General features: G+C 46.4%; 2 protein-coding genes across 3 annotated transcripts in view; both read right to left on the bottom strand.

Annotated features, from left to right (window-relative positions):
* Window positions 1-8,534, bottom strand: part of CARD19 (caspase recruitment domain family member 19) — a 65,228-nt gene extending 56,694 nt beyond the window's left edge. For both annotated transcript variants that reach the window (XM_023738613.1, XM_023738615.1), the window contains exon 1: window positions 8,506-8,534. In XM_023738613.1, the coding sequence (XP_023594381.1) occupies window positions 8,506-8,527 (22 nt within the window). In that variant the 5' untranslated portion in view covers window positions 8,528-8,534. The remainder of the gene's footprint in view (window positions 1-8,505) is intronic.
* SUSD3 (sushi domain containing 3) overlaps window positions 3,934-15,546 on the bottom strand; it is a 38,594-nt gene continuing 26,981 nt past the window's right edge. The window contains exons 2-5 of the mRNA XM_004384247.2: window positions 11,873-12,061; window positions 9,727-9,874; window positions 8,506-8,670; window positions 3,934-6,001 (exon numbers count right to left, since the gene is read on the bottom strand). Coding sequence (XP_004384304.1) covers window positions 5,797-6,001; window positions 8,506-8,670; window positions 9,727-9,874; window positions 11,873-12,061 — 707 coding nt within the window. The 3' untranslated portion in view covers window positions 3,934-5,796. The remainder of the gene's footprint in view (window positions 6,002-8,505; window positions 8,671-9,726; window positions 9,875-11,872; window positions 12,062-15,546) is intronic.

Raw genomic sequence — 15,546 nt, 5'->3', positions numbered from 1 at the left:
AAAAAAAAAGACCAGATTTACTGGCCTAAAGGAGACTGGAGAAACCCCGAGAGTATGGCCCCCAGACACCCTTTTAGCTCAGTAGTGAAGTTGTCTCTGAGGTGCACCTTTCAGCCTGGGAGTGGACAGCCCCGTAAAACCAAATGAGACTAACGAGGTACAGTAATCCAGTGACAAGGGTCAGAAGGCAGAAGGGGACAAGGAAGCTGGTGATAGGGAACCCGAGGTTGAGTAAGGATATTGTTGATGTGTTGTGAGATTGTTAACCATTGTCATAGGGCAACATTTGTAGTAACTGTTAAATGAGAAACTATTTTGTTCCCTAAGCCTTCATCTTAAGTGAGAATAACAGCACAATTGGAAGAGGGTAGTCAATGTCACTGAACTGTGCATGTACAAATTTTTGAAATGGTGTCTCTTTGGCTATGTGTATTTTCACCAAAAAAAAAAAGGTTGAGAAGTTAGAGGATTGACATGTTGTGGGGTTGTTAACTAATGTCATAAAACAATATGTGTCCTACTGTTTCATGAGAAACTATTTGTTCTGTAAGTCTTCACCTGAAGTACAACAGAAAAAAAAGAAAAAGAAAAAAAAAGCTTGTGAGTGGCCATCTAAGATACAACTATTGTTCTCTACTCATCTGGAGCAAAAGAGAAAGAAGCAAACCAAAGAGTCAAAGAAGAAACTAGTCTACAGAACCAACAGTCAACAGAAACCATAGCTTCATCTACCCTGAGAACAGAAGAAATAGATAGTGCTCAGCTACCACTATGTATCATTCTAATCAGGACCACAATAGATGGACCCTGATAGAATGGAAGAAAAATGTGGAACAGAACCTCAAATTCCTAAAAAAAAAAAACCCAGACTTACTGGACTGGTTAAGACTAGAGGACTTCCCGAGACTATTGCCCTGAGATACTCTTCAAACCCTGAACCAAAAATAGCCCCTTTTAGCTACACAACAGATTGGCTCACAAAATAAACAACATCACCCACAAGTGCTGTGCTCCTTTAAAAAATCCTCTAAAACACAAAACCTAACTCATTGCCGTCAAGTTGAGTCCAACTCAGAGACCATGCAGGATAGAGTAGAACTGCCCCATAGGGTTTCCAAGGAGTGGCTGGTGGATTTGAACTGCCAGCCTTTTTGTAAGCAGCTGAGCTCTTAACCACTGTGTCATCAAGGCTCTGTATGAGACAATATGGTCTACAATTACTTTAAAACAAAGATAAGAAGGTAAGGGGGCACGGAAACTAGATTAATAGAAATGAAACAACTATAATGGAAATAATGAGCATATTCACGCGTTGTGAAGAATGTAACCCATGTCACTGAAAAATTTGTGTAGAAATTGTTGAATGGGAACCTAAACTGCTGTGTAAACCTTCACCAAAAACACAATAAAGTATTAAAAAAAAGAGAAATCACATAAAACAGTATGTACATAATATTGTTGGGCCTATAACATGTAGAAATGTGTAATATGTGTAATGTATTTGCTAACAATAGCACAAAAGAGGTGAGTAGCAGTGACACTCTAATGGGCTAAGGAAATAACAATAGATGGTAAAGTATTAATTATAACAATGTGTTGTTAGGTTTATAACATTAACAGATACAATATGTATAACAATAATACCACAAAAAGGAGAAAAAGGAAAAAGAACTATATGCTTCCAGACATTAGTGGAATTAAGCTAGTATAATTCTGAAGCTGATTCTGATAAGTTAATTGTATATGGAAAACCCTAAAAAAATATGGTGAAACAATCATTAAAGACATTAAAATGCTATATCAGAAAATATTCACTCAATGCAAAAGAAAGCAGTAAAGGAGGAACAAAAAAGACATGAGATGTATGGAATACAAAAGGAAAGATGACAGAGGTAAATGCAACTATATCAATAATAACATTAAATGTGAATGGATTAAACAATCCAATCAAAAGGCAGAGAAAGTGTCAGACTGAATAAAAAACATGATCCAACTATATGTTCTCTACCGGCGACACGCTTTAGATTTAAAAACACAAATAGATTGAAAGTAAAAGAATGGAAAAAGACATATTCAAACAGCAGCCACGGGTAAGCTGCAGTGGCTATACTAATATCAGACAAAATATACTGTAAAACCAGAGATGTTTCTATAGATAAACATGGTATTTTGCAATGATTAGAAAGGTCAATCTATCAGGAAAATAAAAAAATATACACCTAATTATGGAGTACCAAAATACAGAAGCAAAAACTGACAGAAATGAAGGGAGAAATAGACAATTCAACAATAATAGTTGGAAACTTCAATATCCTATTTTCAATAATGCATATAACAACTAGACAGAAGATTGACAGCAAATAGAAGACTTGAACACTATAACCAACCACACCTGAGAGACATCTATATGGAACACTCCACGCAACAACCACAGAATACACATTCTTCTCAAGTGCATATAGAATATTCTCCAGGATAGGTGTATATATGCCAGGCCTTAAACTAAGTCTCAATAAATCTAAAAGGATAGAAACAATACAATGTTCTCTGACTACAATGGAATGAAATTAGAAATCAGTAACAGGGAAAGATCTGGGAAACTCAAAAATCTGTGTAAACTAAATACACTCCTAAATAATCAATGGGTAAACACATACGAAAAATTAAGGGATGCAGCTGACGCAGTGCTTAGAGGAAGATTGATAGCTGTAAATACCTACATTAAGAAAGAAAGATCTCAAGTCAATAACCTAACCTTCCACCTTTGGACACTGGAAAAAGAAGAGCAAACTAAACCTAAAACAAGCAAATGGAAGGAAATAATAAAAATTAGAGAGTAGAAATTAATAAATAGAAAATAGAAAAGCAATAGAGAAAAATCAACGAAACTAAAAACTAGTTCTTTGAAAAAATCAAACACTGACAAATCTTTAGCTAGTTTGACCAAGAGAAAAAGAAGACTCACATTACTAGAATTAGAAATGAAAAGGGGGACATCACTACCAAACTCACAGAAAGAAAAAGAATTACAAACAAATACTGTAAACGATTATATGCCAACAAATTAGGTAATGCAGATGAAATAGACAAACTCCTAGAAAGACAAAATACCAAACTGACTCAAGAAGAAACCACAATCTGTATAAAGTATAACAAGTGAAGAGATTGAATCAGTAATCAATAAACTACTCACAAAGAAAAGTCCAGGACCAGATGGTTTTACAACTGTATTCTACCAAAGATTTAAAGAAGAATAGTAATTCTTCACAAACTCTTCTGAAAAACAGCAGAGGAGGGAATACTCTTCAACTTATTCTATGAGGCCAGAATTACTCTGATACCAAAACCAGACAAAGACATCACAAGTGAAGAAAACTACAGATCAATATCTTTTATGAATATGGACTGAAAAAAAAAAATCCTCACCAAATACTAGCAAACTGAATTCAGCAACATATACAAAGAATTATACACTATGACCAAGTGGGATTTATCACATGGATGCAAGAGAACTTCCTCAACCTGATAAAGGGCATTTATAAAAAATACCATACCTAACATCACACTAAATGGTGAAAGACTGGATTAGGAACAAGACAAGGATATTGACTCTTACCACTTCTATTCAACATTGTACTGGAGATTGTAGCCAGAGCAACTAGGCAAGACAAAGAAATAAAAGGCATCCAGATTAGAAATGAAGAAAACTATATTCGCAGATGACATAATCTTCTATATAGAAAATCCTAAGAAATCCACTAAAAACTATTATGACTAATAAATGAGTTCAGCAAGGTTGCATTTCTATACACCTGCAATGAACAATCCAAAAATGAAATTAAGAAAACAATTCCATTCACAATAGCATCAAAAAGAGTTAAATACTGAGGAATAAATTTAAGAAAAGAAGTACAAAATTTATACTCTGAAAACTATAAAATACTGCTGAAAGAAATTAAAGGTCTAAATAAATGGAAAAATACCCCCTGTTCATGGACTGGAAGATTTAACATTGTTAAGATGGCAATACTCTCTAAACTGATCTGCAGATTCGACGTAAGCCCTATCAGAATCTCAGCCGATTCTAAAATTCATATGGAATTGCAAGGAACCTAGAATAGCCAAGATAATCCTGAAAAAGAAGAATGAAGTAGCCTCAAGGACTCACACATCCTCATTTCAAAACTTACTACAAAGCAATAAAAAGCAGTAAAAGAAAATAAAAATGATAAAAATCACATCTTGTTATGCACGTATGTGTATATACACAGTTATGTATACACAAAGTTAACATCAATATCCATGGGAGTGAGGCTGGAAGAGTAAGAGACACAGTCATTTTTTTATATAATTGCTTTTACAAGTAACTGGGTTAAATGTGATCGTCATGGTTTAAAAATGTGTCTGCAAATTCTTGGCACTCCTCCCATCTAGAAGTGGAGTCTAAGTCCCCTCCCACTGATCATAGGTTGGATTTTATTCTTTTTTGGGAAGTCAGAGGCTGATTTTATAAGCTGACAAGAGTGAATTCAAGGAAAACATTTTACCTTTATAAGAATCAAAATTTATTATTAATAATCTTATGGTAAATGGAAACAAACAAGCAAAAAAATAACCCAAACCTGTTACCGCTGACTCGATTCCGACTCATAGGGAACTTATAGGACGGAGTAGAACTGCCCCATAGGGTTTCCAAAGAGTAACTGGTGGATTCAAACTGCTGACCTTTTGGTTAGCAGCCGAGCTCTTAACCACTGCACCACCAGGGCTCTATAGTAAATGGAAGGAAAAACTAAAAGTACTGCTAACAGGAAGTGTAGCCCCTCCCACTGGGCACTGACAGATCAGGTGGACACAAGTGATTGAGGAGGGAAATAAGGTTGGGAAGTTCTGCACTTATTAACATGACAGAACTCCCAGATGTGGGTAAAGGTCATACTCTGGGAAGGGGTGTTCTCTATTCTTAATAGAATGCAGCAGAAGTAACACTGTGTGACTTCCCAGGCCAGATCATAAAAGGCAGTGCAGCTTCTACCTGGCACTTGCACTTGGAACTCTCACCCTTGGAACCCTCAGCCTTGGAAACCAGCCTCCATGTTGTAAGGAAGCCCAGGCCATATGGAGTCAGCCGCATGTGGATTTTCTGACCAACAAACCCCATGAGATCTAGCCACCACCTGCCTGCAACCACCATGAAACACCCTGAATGAGAACCGCCCAGTCAAGCCCAGAGCCCTGAGACGCAATAATAAATGACTAGTTTTATGCCACGAGACTTAAGGTTTTGTTACAAAGTATCAAAAATTGGGACAGTGATTTTTTACCTTTGTGTTTTTCGGTATTAAACAATTATTTTGTTTTACTTCACACGCTCATCCTCAGCTATATAGACAACGACAACGGATGCAGAACCCTGGAAGAGTCCCTGCTTAGAAGAAGATACTGAGTTTTAGAACGGCCACCTGTAACTGCTGAAAAAAAAAGTTTATTGCTGTTTTCTTAGTCTATTATGCAAAACTCGATTTTCTAAAACCGTTACCCAGTCTCCTTAAAGAAACCCAGGTTAGCAGGAGGCTACAGCTGGTGTGTTGACCTCAGAAATGGTTTCGAGGAAGCCATATCTATAAAAATGGCTACAGCCAGGCTCCCTTGGGACAGAGCACTCCCACTGAGGCCCCGAGTCTCTGGTGTCAGCTCAGCCCTGAGAAGTCACCACCATTTCCAGTTAGACACACGTGGAGACCAGATGGCAGGCTGGTGGAGTGGGCAGGCAGGTACCGGCTGCAGCTTCTCAGGTTACCCCAGGTTTGCTGACACCTGACCCGGCATTCCTGGCATTTCTGGGGTGGGTCCAGAGGCAGGCAGGGTCTGCGCAGGGCTCTCTATGTGCACCATCACCCGGGAGACACTGGGGCTCAGAGCATCGGGCAGAGGTGTCCAGGGGTGCTTATTCACGCTGGGGCCCATGCTGGCCAGCTCTGTGGTGCCCTTGCCATGGTCTCTGTGGGGAGAGGAGATGTGAGTTGGAGGAAGAGTGGGGCTAGGCTTATCCCACTCTGCTGCCTTCCCAGGTGCCTGGGTCTGGCCCTTCCGTGGAGCTGGGCAAATGGGCTGGTCCCAGGACCCTCTGACCTCTCATCTCCCAGTCAACTGTCACATGTCAACTCACACCTCAATAGCCTACCTGCTCCCAATCCCCAGAAAGCCTAGCTGGTGCCACATCACACACAGGCCCAGCGGGGCAGGGGGTGTCAGGAGAACAAAAAAGTAGAAAGACACCTGGTGCGGTCCCCGGTCCAGGGCATTCTCTGGGTCTGGTTTGGCCCCTGGGTGCTGGGCAACTATTGATCCTGCTCCCACTCAGGCTGTGACCATCCTCTCCTATCCCATCCCCCCAACCACACGCTGACTCCAGAACCCGTACCAGGCCCAGATCAGCTGAGCCTGGCCAAGTGACAGGCGACAATTAAGCACCCGCCCTCAGCCTAGCAGTGGGGCTCAACCCAGAGGAAAGGACAGTGTCTTTGCACGTGGCCTGGCCAGGTCACGCCTGGCCCTAACAAGGCCTGACTCCATGCTGGTAGGCTCAGCAGACTACAGCTGCACTTCCCCCCAACTCGGGCTCCTCCAGCTTGGGAGTGCTCGCCAGCAACTGCAGACCTCTCTGCTGCCCTCCAGGAGTGGTTCACAGGCCGTCGGACTTTCCATTGACACTGTGTCCCTTGACCTATATTCCTAAAAGCTCCTGAAAGAAGTGGCACCCTGTAGCCACACTGGTGGTGGCAGAGGCAGCTACTGGGGGCTGGGCATGGGGCAGGCACAGGTCTCAGGAGCCCTGGTTCCTCCCTCTCGGCCCTGAATAAGGGCCTCTCCAGCACATGGGAGGGGCAGGAGGGCATCAGCCCTTCTGCACTGTTTCCTGGCCTGGACCCTGCGGGGGCCGGGTTTGTGCTGTGGCCCCCTCTATGCCTAGGTTTCCTCACCCGTACAAGGAGGCTGGCTCCACTGAACAGGGGTGCTCGCCTTCCTGAGGGTGGGGAGGGACTCTGAGGCTCGTGTCAAGGAAGGGGGCTTATCAGAGCGCTTTGCTCCCTCAAAGGATTCTGTGGCAACAAAGTGAGGACACTTAGGTGCAGGACTTAGCACCAGGCCGATGACTCACGGCCACTGCCTAGCCTGGGCTTCCAAACTCACTCCCCACCAAAAGGGGCCGGGCACCTTGGAGGAGGGCTGGCTTCTGGGAGGGGTGGAAAAAGTACTAGGTGAGCCTGGAGCATCTTATACGAGAAGGGAAGAGCTCAGGTAATGACAGGACACACCAGGAGGACACAGGCGCACAGGCTCTCAAAGAACAGCGAGAGCACAGAACCCTGTGCTTCAGAGTGATGGGTGGGGGACGTGGTCTGGCCAGGACTCAGTCATTGTCAAAGCCGGGATGTGAGATCGTTGTGCTGCTCTCTAATTTTGTGTACTTGCGAAATTTTCCCAAAATAAAGTTTTTTAAAAGTACATCCATGAATTCATAGTGATACTAAAAATGACAACAGAACAATAAAAAGGAGGGAAACAACCAAAGAGCTCATCCTCATTCCTCACGGCAGGAATGACACAATCACAGCAGAATTACGGAATCACCATCTTCCAAACCCCTGGGGCAATCACTGACGTCCCCAACGCGAGGCTGGAGGTCAGAGGCTGGGGAGCAGAGACCCCTCTCGGAGTCACTTCTTAGTTACCCGGGGCAGAGCGCTCTGGTGGACACGCCTTACCCCGAGGCCAGAGTCAGCACAGCCAAGGGCTCCCAACACCTGTGCCTCTGGACAAATAGACAGATACACAGAAGGACACACGTCACCCATGCAGCTCTCCAGCCAGGCATGCACACCTGAATCTGACCGAGGCAGCCCAGACGGACGCACATGGGCCCCGTGCAAGTCCCCCACTGGAGCCTCCATGCCAGCGCTCGAGAGACAGAGGAGCCAGAGACCTGGCTGCTGAGCTGCGCGTGATCCTGGATGAACTGAACCAAGACGCAGACGCACACTCAGAGCTAAACATGACACTGGGAGACAGTCTACCACACAGTCCCTATTCCATCAGGACAGACTGACTTGAGTCAGAAGACGGTAAGAGAATATATTAGTTCAGAAAAAAAGTGTGTGTGTGTATATATTGAGAGAGAGAGAAAAGAGGGCAGAGAGGGAGGGAGGAAGGGAGGGAGAGGGAGAAAGTGGCAGAATGCTGCAAGCTGCTGAGCCCAGGTAAAGGGAGTCAGGGGATGCAGGTGTTGAGTGTACCTCCACTCCTATGTAGGCTTGTTTGTGGGTAGCTTTGGGTATTAGAAATGTTGAGTTGAGGACAGAGCCTTGGTGGGGGGGCTGAGGCCCTGAGAGGGCTGGGTGAGCCTGACTTGCAGCAGGGTGTGGTCCAAGCTCTCGGGCAAGCAGCCCCCAGACTGGGCCACCCGGGACAACCCCCCTCCCAGGCCAAGGCACCCATGCTCACGAGGTGAAGCAGTGGTTGTCATGTGCCTGCAAAGCAGCTTCACCCAAGCGGGGCTGGCAGCTGGGGTGGCTGTTGTTGTTGTTGTTGAGGCCCTTGAGGCCAAGGGAGGCGGCCTGCAGCGTCTCCAGGTCCTTGCCTCTGAGCTGGTACCATAGCTGGGCCGTCCTGGAGGAGACAGTAAAGGACGCTCAACACACAGCATCTCCAGGACAGTGGACCAGCCGTGCCCACGCACTCCGCACAGCTCTAGGGCACTGCACAGGTCTGCGGATGTTCTCTGAAAGGACCAAGAAGGGGGTACTGCAGGCTCCGCGGGCCAGGCAGTGTCTGTGCAACTATTCAACTCGACGCTGTGGCACAAAAACAGCCACAGATAGCATGTAAGCCAAGGAACATGGCTGTGTCCCAATGAAACTGTATTTACAAAAACAGGAGGCAGGCAGGGTTCCAGATGTGGGCTGTGGTTAACCAACCCTTGTCTACAGGGTGAGTGATGCCACGTGAAGTGTGCAGGCGTTCACAGCACTTGAATGACCCTAACACGTCAGGTGCAGATGGCACATTGCACAAGTTGAAGGATAGTAAAAAACTGCCCCTGCACCCCAGTGACGTGGGGCTGCCCTGACTTTCAAGTTTAATCACTACTCAGGTTTTCTTGTGGTCTCAGCACGCATGTGCGTGTTGCTAAACAGGGTGCCTTGCCTCCGTGTTCACCAGCAGCCAGCGATGTCCCTTGCTCGCCAGGCAGGGCTGCCGGGGCTCTGTGCACAGCATGGTGCCAAGCCTGCCCCCACAGTGGCACACACCCCGATTCTAGCAGCTGAGGACTAACGCCAGCCCTCGGGCAGCCCCTTGGTGTGAGGATTCCTTTAGGAACCCCCTTGCAGGCCAGCACTCAGGAGGGACGGGCAGGCCCTGGGGCTCTCCTACCTATAAACCAACTAGACTTACCAAAACAAAGGAACACACACTCTTCTCAAGCCCATATGCAACATTTTCCAGGAGAGACCATATGATAGGCCACGTGCATATGATCTCCCAGACGCGGCCAGGGTGTTTCCTGTGACACTCTTTGCCCACTCCTTCTCTCCTGGGAGCATGGGCAAAAGAAGGCAGCAGGGCTCAAGGCTGCAGGCCAGTTTCACACGGAGGACCCAAGGCCCAGAGAGCGTGGGCCATCCAACAGCTCTCCCCACCCCCACCCCGTGGGCCAGGCTGTACCTGTCAGAGTGCCGCTTCTCTGTCCGCTTCACACACTTCATTAAGCAGCAGGTGAGGAAGGCCACAGACATGAGCAGGATGATGGCACAGCTGACGATGGAGGCAATCACGGCCACCCTGAAGCCAAAGGTCTCGTGTGGGGGCACAGCTGTGAGGGAGACACGCACCAACTCTTGGGCAGGCTCACCCAAACCCACCAGACCCCAGCGGTCAGACCCAGCCTGGCCTCAGGGAGCCCAATCTGAGGCCGAGGCAAAGGTCTGTGTAAACTGTTGCTGTGGGTAGGGCTATCAGGGAAGATACCCCCAAGAAGGGACCATTTGGGGAGGGTTTTAGAGGTTGTGTAAGAGTTTGCAGTGTGGAAAATTGGAAAGAAGCTCTGATGGCAGGTCAGAGTGATGGCCTCACTTGCTCCCACCAACTGGTGCTGTGGCTGAAAAGCAGAGGAAGCGTGGGGACACAGACAAGATGACAGCAGCCACTGTCGTGGACAAGGACTTGCCCAGCCCAGGGTCTGAGCTTTCACAATGCTCTGAACTGGCAAAATGCTTCAAAGGCCTACGTGCCTTCTCAGGTCACTTTTCAGGAAGTAACAAAACCAAGAAAAATGCCCTGTCTTTGGGGTCAAAGGGCGTTGGTTTGAACCCTGCCTTTGCCATGTATCAGCTGTGTGACCTCAGCTGTGCATTAACAACTAGAGTCTTCAGGTGCTCAGGGATACCCTGTGGAAAGAAAAAAGCTGGGATCCTACTTTGAGCAACGCTGTGTACTTTACCCTCAGTGGTGAGCCCTGCTCACGTTCCCCCATACCATTTTCCCTTGCATCCTAGCTGGACACTGCCAACTGGAATGAAGACTATATTTCATAGCCTCCCTTGCAGCAGCATGTGGCCACATGACCATGTTCCAGCCAATAGGATAAAAGAGGAAGTGATGCGGAACAACTTCTAAGGACCTTCCTTCAGACACGGGGGAGTGTCCTTTGGCTTACCTCTTCACCTTAGTGCCTGAAACACAGAAGCCACCATCTTGGATCACAGAGTTGAGGTCACACCCAACAGAGCCACAAGATGAAAGGTACCTGAATCCCCATTGCTGTGGTGCCCCATAGGAGGGCCTAGGACTACCCATCCTGAGGTTTATGGGTAACAGAAAGTTAAATCTTGTTTAAGCCCCTGTTCTTTTGGGTTTTGTGTCTCTTGGAACCTAATCCTAACAGACATCCCCATTCTCAGAGATTATTCAGCATGCGAGCATTTTAAAGGCTCTGAGAAGTCCTGTAGCCTGTAATCCTAGCATTTTCCAAACTGTGTTGACTATGGAGCCCTCTTTATGCACAATACACATTAACTCATGGCCTCACTGTGGCAAATGCTGTGCTGGGCACTCAACTGTTACTATTTCATCTAACCCCTCAACACCCTGTACAAAAAACCCAAATCCGTTGCCATCGAGTCGATTCTGACTCATAGTGACCCTCTAGGACGGAGGAGAATGGCCCCAGAGAGTTTCCAAGATTGTAAATCTTTACAAAGCAGACTGCCATATCTTCCTCCTGCAGAGAAGCTGGTGGGTTCGAACTGCTGACCTTTCAGTTAGCAGTCAAGTGCTTAACCACTGTGCCACCAGGGCTCCTACACCCTATACAACAACTAGAAAAACCAGAAAAACTAGAAAACCACCTCCTCCCCCAGACTGCGAGCTGCAGGGCTGGAGCACGCTGTGGTCCTCTGTGTCACCAGTGCCTGGAATTCTTGGTGCATGGAATATCCTAATGAGTGTTTGCTGCATGCATCAGTGAAGTATTGAATGAGTGAATGTTAGCTTCCCCACGTGCCAGATGACAAAGCTCAATTCAGACAGCAGCAGTAACCTCTTGGAGGGGACAGGGCAGGTCAGAGGCAGAGCTAGGATTCAAAGCCATCCACGGGTTTCAAGTCTAGGGGGTTTCCATCACCCTGCAAATGTGACACTCCAACAGGCAGGGGTCGTGGCCAAACAAGCCCACCAATGGCCTGGGGGTGCAGATCTAAACAGAAGCCCAGCTTTTGCCTACATACCCACCGCTCTCAGGGAACACCCATAGCCATGCCGTGGAGGGGACGTGGGGCCACCCACCCAGGGGCAGTCACTGAGCGGGCCTTACACTTGCACGTTGGTGTCCCTGACGACCACTCGGCAACACTCCCCTTCCAGGCACAGGTGACGAGGCCAGACCCCCCCATCTGGTGGCCAGAGGGGCAGTGGAACAGCAGCACTGTCCCCACGGAAGTGCCATTGCCACGAAGGACTTGGAAGGTTCCCTGCGGGGGTGGCTTCACTTGGCTGCAGGTGCCTAGAGAGGAAGAGACAGGTATGAGGACCCACCTTGCGAGCCCGGGGGCAGAAGGTGGAGCAAGACCCAGCAGTCAGTCAGAGCCCAGGGCAGGGAAGCTCTGACGCAGCCAGGGTGCTGTTGCCCATCAGGGTAAGTGGGAGAGACTCCACGGGACCAAAACAGCTCAGCGAGGAGGGGCGGCCACTCAGCCAGCGGCAGGGACAGACCACTGGGAAAGCGGCAGAGCAGGGGCAAATAAACTCCGGACGCTCAGAAGATTGTTGTTGTTGTCATCAAGTCGACTTTGACTCAGGACGACCCCGTGTGTGCAGAGCAGAACTGCCCCACAGGGTTTTCAAGGCTGTGACCTTCAGAAGCAGATCGCCAGGCCTGTCTCCCGAGGCCTTGGGGTTGGTTCAAATCACTAACCTTTTGGCTAGTAGTGGAGTACTTACCCATCTGCACCACCCTGCACTCCCTCAGAAGATTAAGGTGTTAAAAAAGAAACCAGGCAAGTGTTAGAAGAAAGGAAAAGCAAATATTTATATAATACTTTTCTAACCATGGCCCCAAAGGCAGAAATTATTAACCAAATAAAAAGGGGAGAGATTGGTAGATCTGAATATTTGAAAAGTAAAAAGCAAAAACGTTTGTTACTCCCTAATAATTAAAAACAAAACAAAACAAAAATTTAGATTAAAAAATTAGGAAAAAAAATTGAAAAACAGGACAAAGGTTGAATAGCCTTAATTTATAAAGAGTTCTTACACATCAATCAAAGATGAACATCCAAAGAGAATAATGGACTAATGTGTGAGCAGGAAATTTAAATTGTAAATTTCCAAAAGAAACACAAATGGCCGACAGGCAAGAAAAAGATGTAGTTCCTCTCAAGGTAACTGCAGAAACACTGCTTCCAATGATGACAGCGAATATCTGACTCACCTCACTGGCAAAGATCACAAGCCAACAATGATCATACGCAATGTTAGCAAGAGCCTGGGGAGCGGGTCCTCTCATGTTTGGCTGGTGGGGGTGCGGATCCAAACTCTTCTGGATGGAGTTTGGTAAAATATATTAAGAGCCTCAAATTGTGTATGCATTTGAGATTTAACCAAAGGAAATAATTAAGAATCTGCTGCGAAGATTTATATACCAGAATGTTCATCTCAGAGCTGTTTGTAACACTGAAAAGTTGGAAATTACCCCCACGTCCAGCAGTAAGGGATTGCTGTGGTAAATAAAAGTACATCTAGACAACTAGTACATCTAGACATCTAGTACAAATGCCATAATGCAGTTACGGTGACATTGTCCTTAAATAAGAACAAAGAGAGATGACCCTAACATAACATAAGCCACAAGAACTTTTAGGAAATAATAAGGACAGTAGCTGGCACTTATTCAGAACTCACTGTGCACACTGACCATCATTCTATAGCTTTCATATACTCCTTGATCTGCACAACAGCCAGCCAAGGGAGAACTGTCATTATCCCCATTTGTCAGATGAGCAAACTGAGGCACAAAGTGGTTAAGCTACTTCCCAAGGTCACAGAGACTCAGACCGAGGCAATCAGGCCCCTGTCTGTCTTCTTTACTCACACACACACACACATCACTTCATCCCTTTTGGCATCTGGTTTCTGTCGCTCAGCATACTGCATTTGAGAGTCACTATGTTGTCCGTGTGTCAGTAGTTGGTCGTTTCTGTGGCACAGCAGTACTCCATGCCTGGATGGGCCTCAGCCGGTTTCTCTACTCCCTGCTGATGGGCCTTTGCAAGATTTCCAGCTTTCAAGGATGCTGATGAAGCTGCCGTGGACATTCTTGAACTTGTCTCCTGGTGCCCAATGCAAGATGCTCTTCCTTCTGCTCTTCTGGTATTTGACTTTTGATCATTAACTGTGTTACTAGTGCATCGAAGGTAGAAAGGTTTGTTTTGGAGAACAGGGAAAGCTGGTTGTACAGCCTGTGCCCATGGCAAAGATGGATTCCAAGGCAGCCCCGTGCTAAAGGGGGGACGTGAGCATCTTATGGACAAAGGTTCAGTAGCCTTTTCCACAGAGAAGAGGCCTGAGACTCAGAGAAGTATGTGGCAGGTGGGTAGAAGCAGGGGTCCCCAAGTTTGATGGGTCCCCTTATTCCACACTAACCCGACACACCCCTTCACACACCCTCTGCACTCGATGTCTCCAGCCAGGACCCCCGAGTGCCAGGCACAGTTCTCCAACTGCCCACTCAGCCCGACATGACCACAATGACTCTTGAACTGCCGAACCTGCTCTTCATGTGGCCTCCCCCATTGCAATTAGTGGCACTTCCCTCCTTCATTTGCTCAGGCCCCAAAACTGGGAATCTTCCCAGACGCTTTCTCAATCTACAACCAATTCACCACAAACTCTGGGGGCTCTAATTTCAGAATATCTACCCAAAACATCTGTGGTGGGTTGAACAGCATCCCCCTAAAGTACAGGTCTACCTGGAACCTCAGAGTGCAACCTTATTTGGAAATAAGATTTTTGCAAATATAATTGGTTAAGATGAGGTAATAGCAGATTAGGGTGGGCCCTGAATCTCATGACTGGTGTCTTTCACAAAGAGGCAAGGACACACCGCGAAGAAAGTCACGTGAAGACAGAGGCACTGATTGGGGTGACCAGCTACAAGCCAAGGACGTCGAAGACGGCCCGCAACACCAGAAGCTAAGAAAAAGGCATGGAATGGATTCTCCCTCAGAGCCTCCAGAAGGAACTGGCCCTACTCACACCTTGATCTCAGACTTCTGGCCTCAAGAACTATGCTAGAATAAACACCTGTTGTTTTAAGTAATCCAGTTCGTGGTAATTTGTTAAGGCAGCCACGGGAAGCTAATCCAACATCTAGAAGCAAAAACAATGGAAAACCTTGACTTTTACTCTTACCTCACACCTTACACAAAAACGAACTAGAAATGGACCACAGACCTAAATGTAAAACCTGAAACTATAAAACTTCTACAAGAAAACAGAGGAAATTTTTGTGACCTTAGATTAGGCAAAGATTTCTTACAAACAAAATTAAAAGCATGATCCATAAGAGACAAAAATTGATAAAATGGACTTCATCAAAACTTAAAACATCTGTTCTGCAAAAAATGTTAAGACAGCCATTTTGAAAATGGCGTTCTAAGCAGAAGCACCACACCGTCCCTCCACAGCAAAGATCCGAAAAACTAAGCCGAACAGAGAAAACAACCATCCTGAAACCCTAAAACATCAAATGAAGAGATAAAGAACTCAGCCAAGCACCAAATGGAGTGAGAAAACTGGCACAGAACGGAGAGCGAGGAGAGGTTCATGCAGAGGTCCCCTATCAGCTAACACAGCGTGGATCCACCATCTTGGACTCCTATTGGAGACCAGCAAACACGGGGTACGAGAAAGCAGCTTCACGGAGTTTCCAGTGGGAGAGAAAACAACCGGTAATTTGTGATATACGCTTTCCCACCCCCCACCCTTCTT

The sequence above is a fragment of the Trichechus manatus genome, unplaced genomic scaffold (genome assembly GCF_000243295.1).
Source record: "Trichechus manatus latirostris isolate Lorelei unplaced genomic scaffold, TriManLat1.0 scaffold00120, whole genome shotgun sequence".
NCBI lineage: Eukaryota > Metazoa > Chordata > Mammalia > Sirenia > Trichechidae > Trichechus > Trichechus manatus.
Note: the sequence above shows the minus strand (reverse complement) of the source record. Positions and strands in the feature narration are given on the sequence as shown.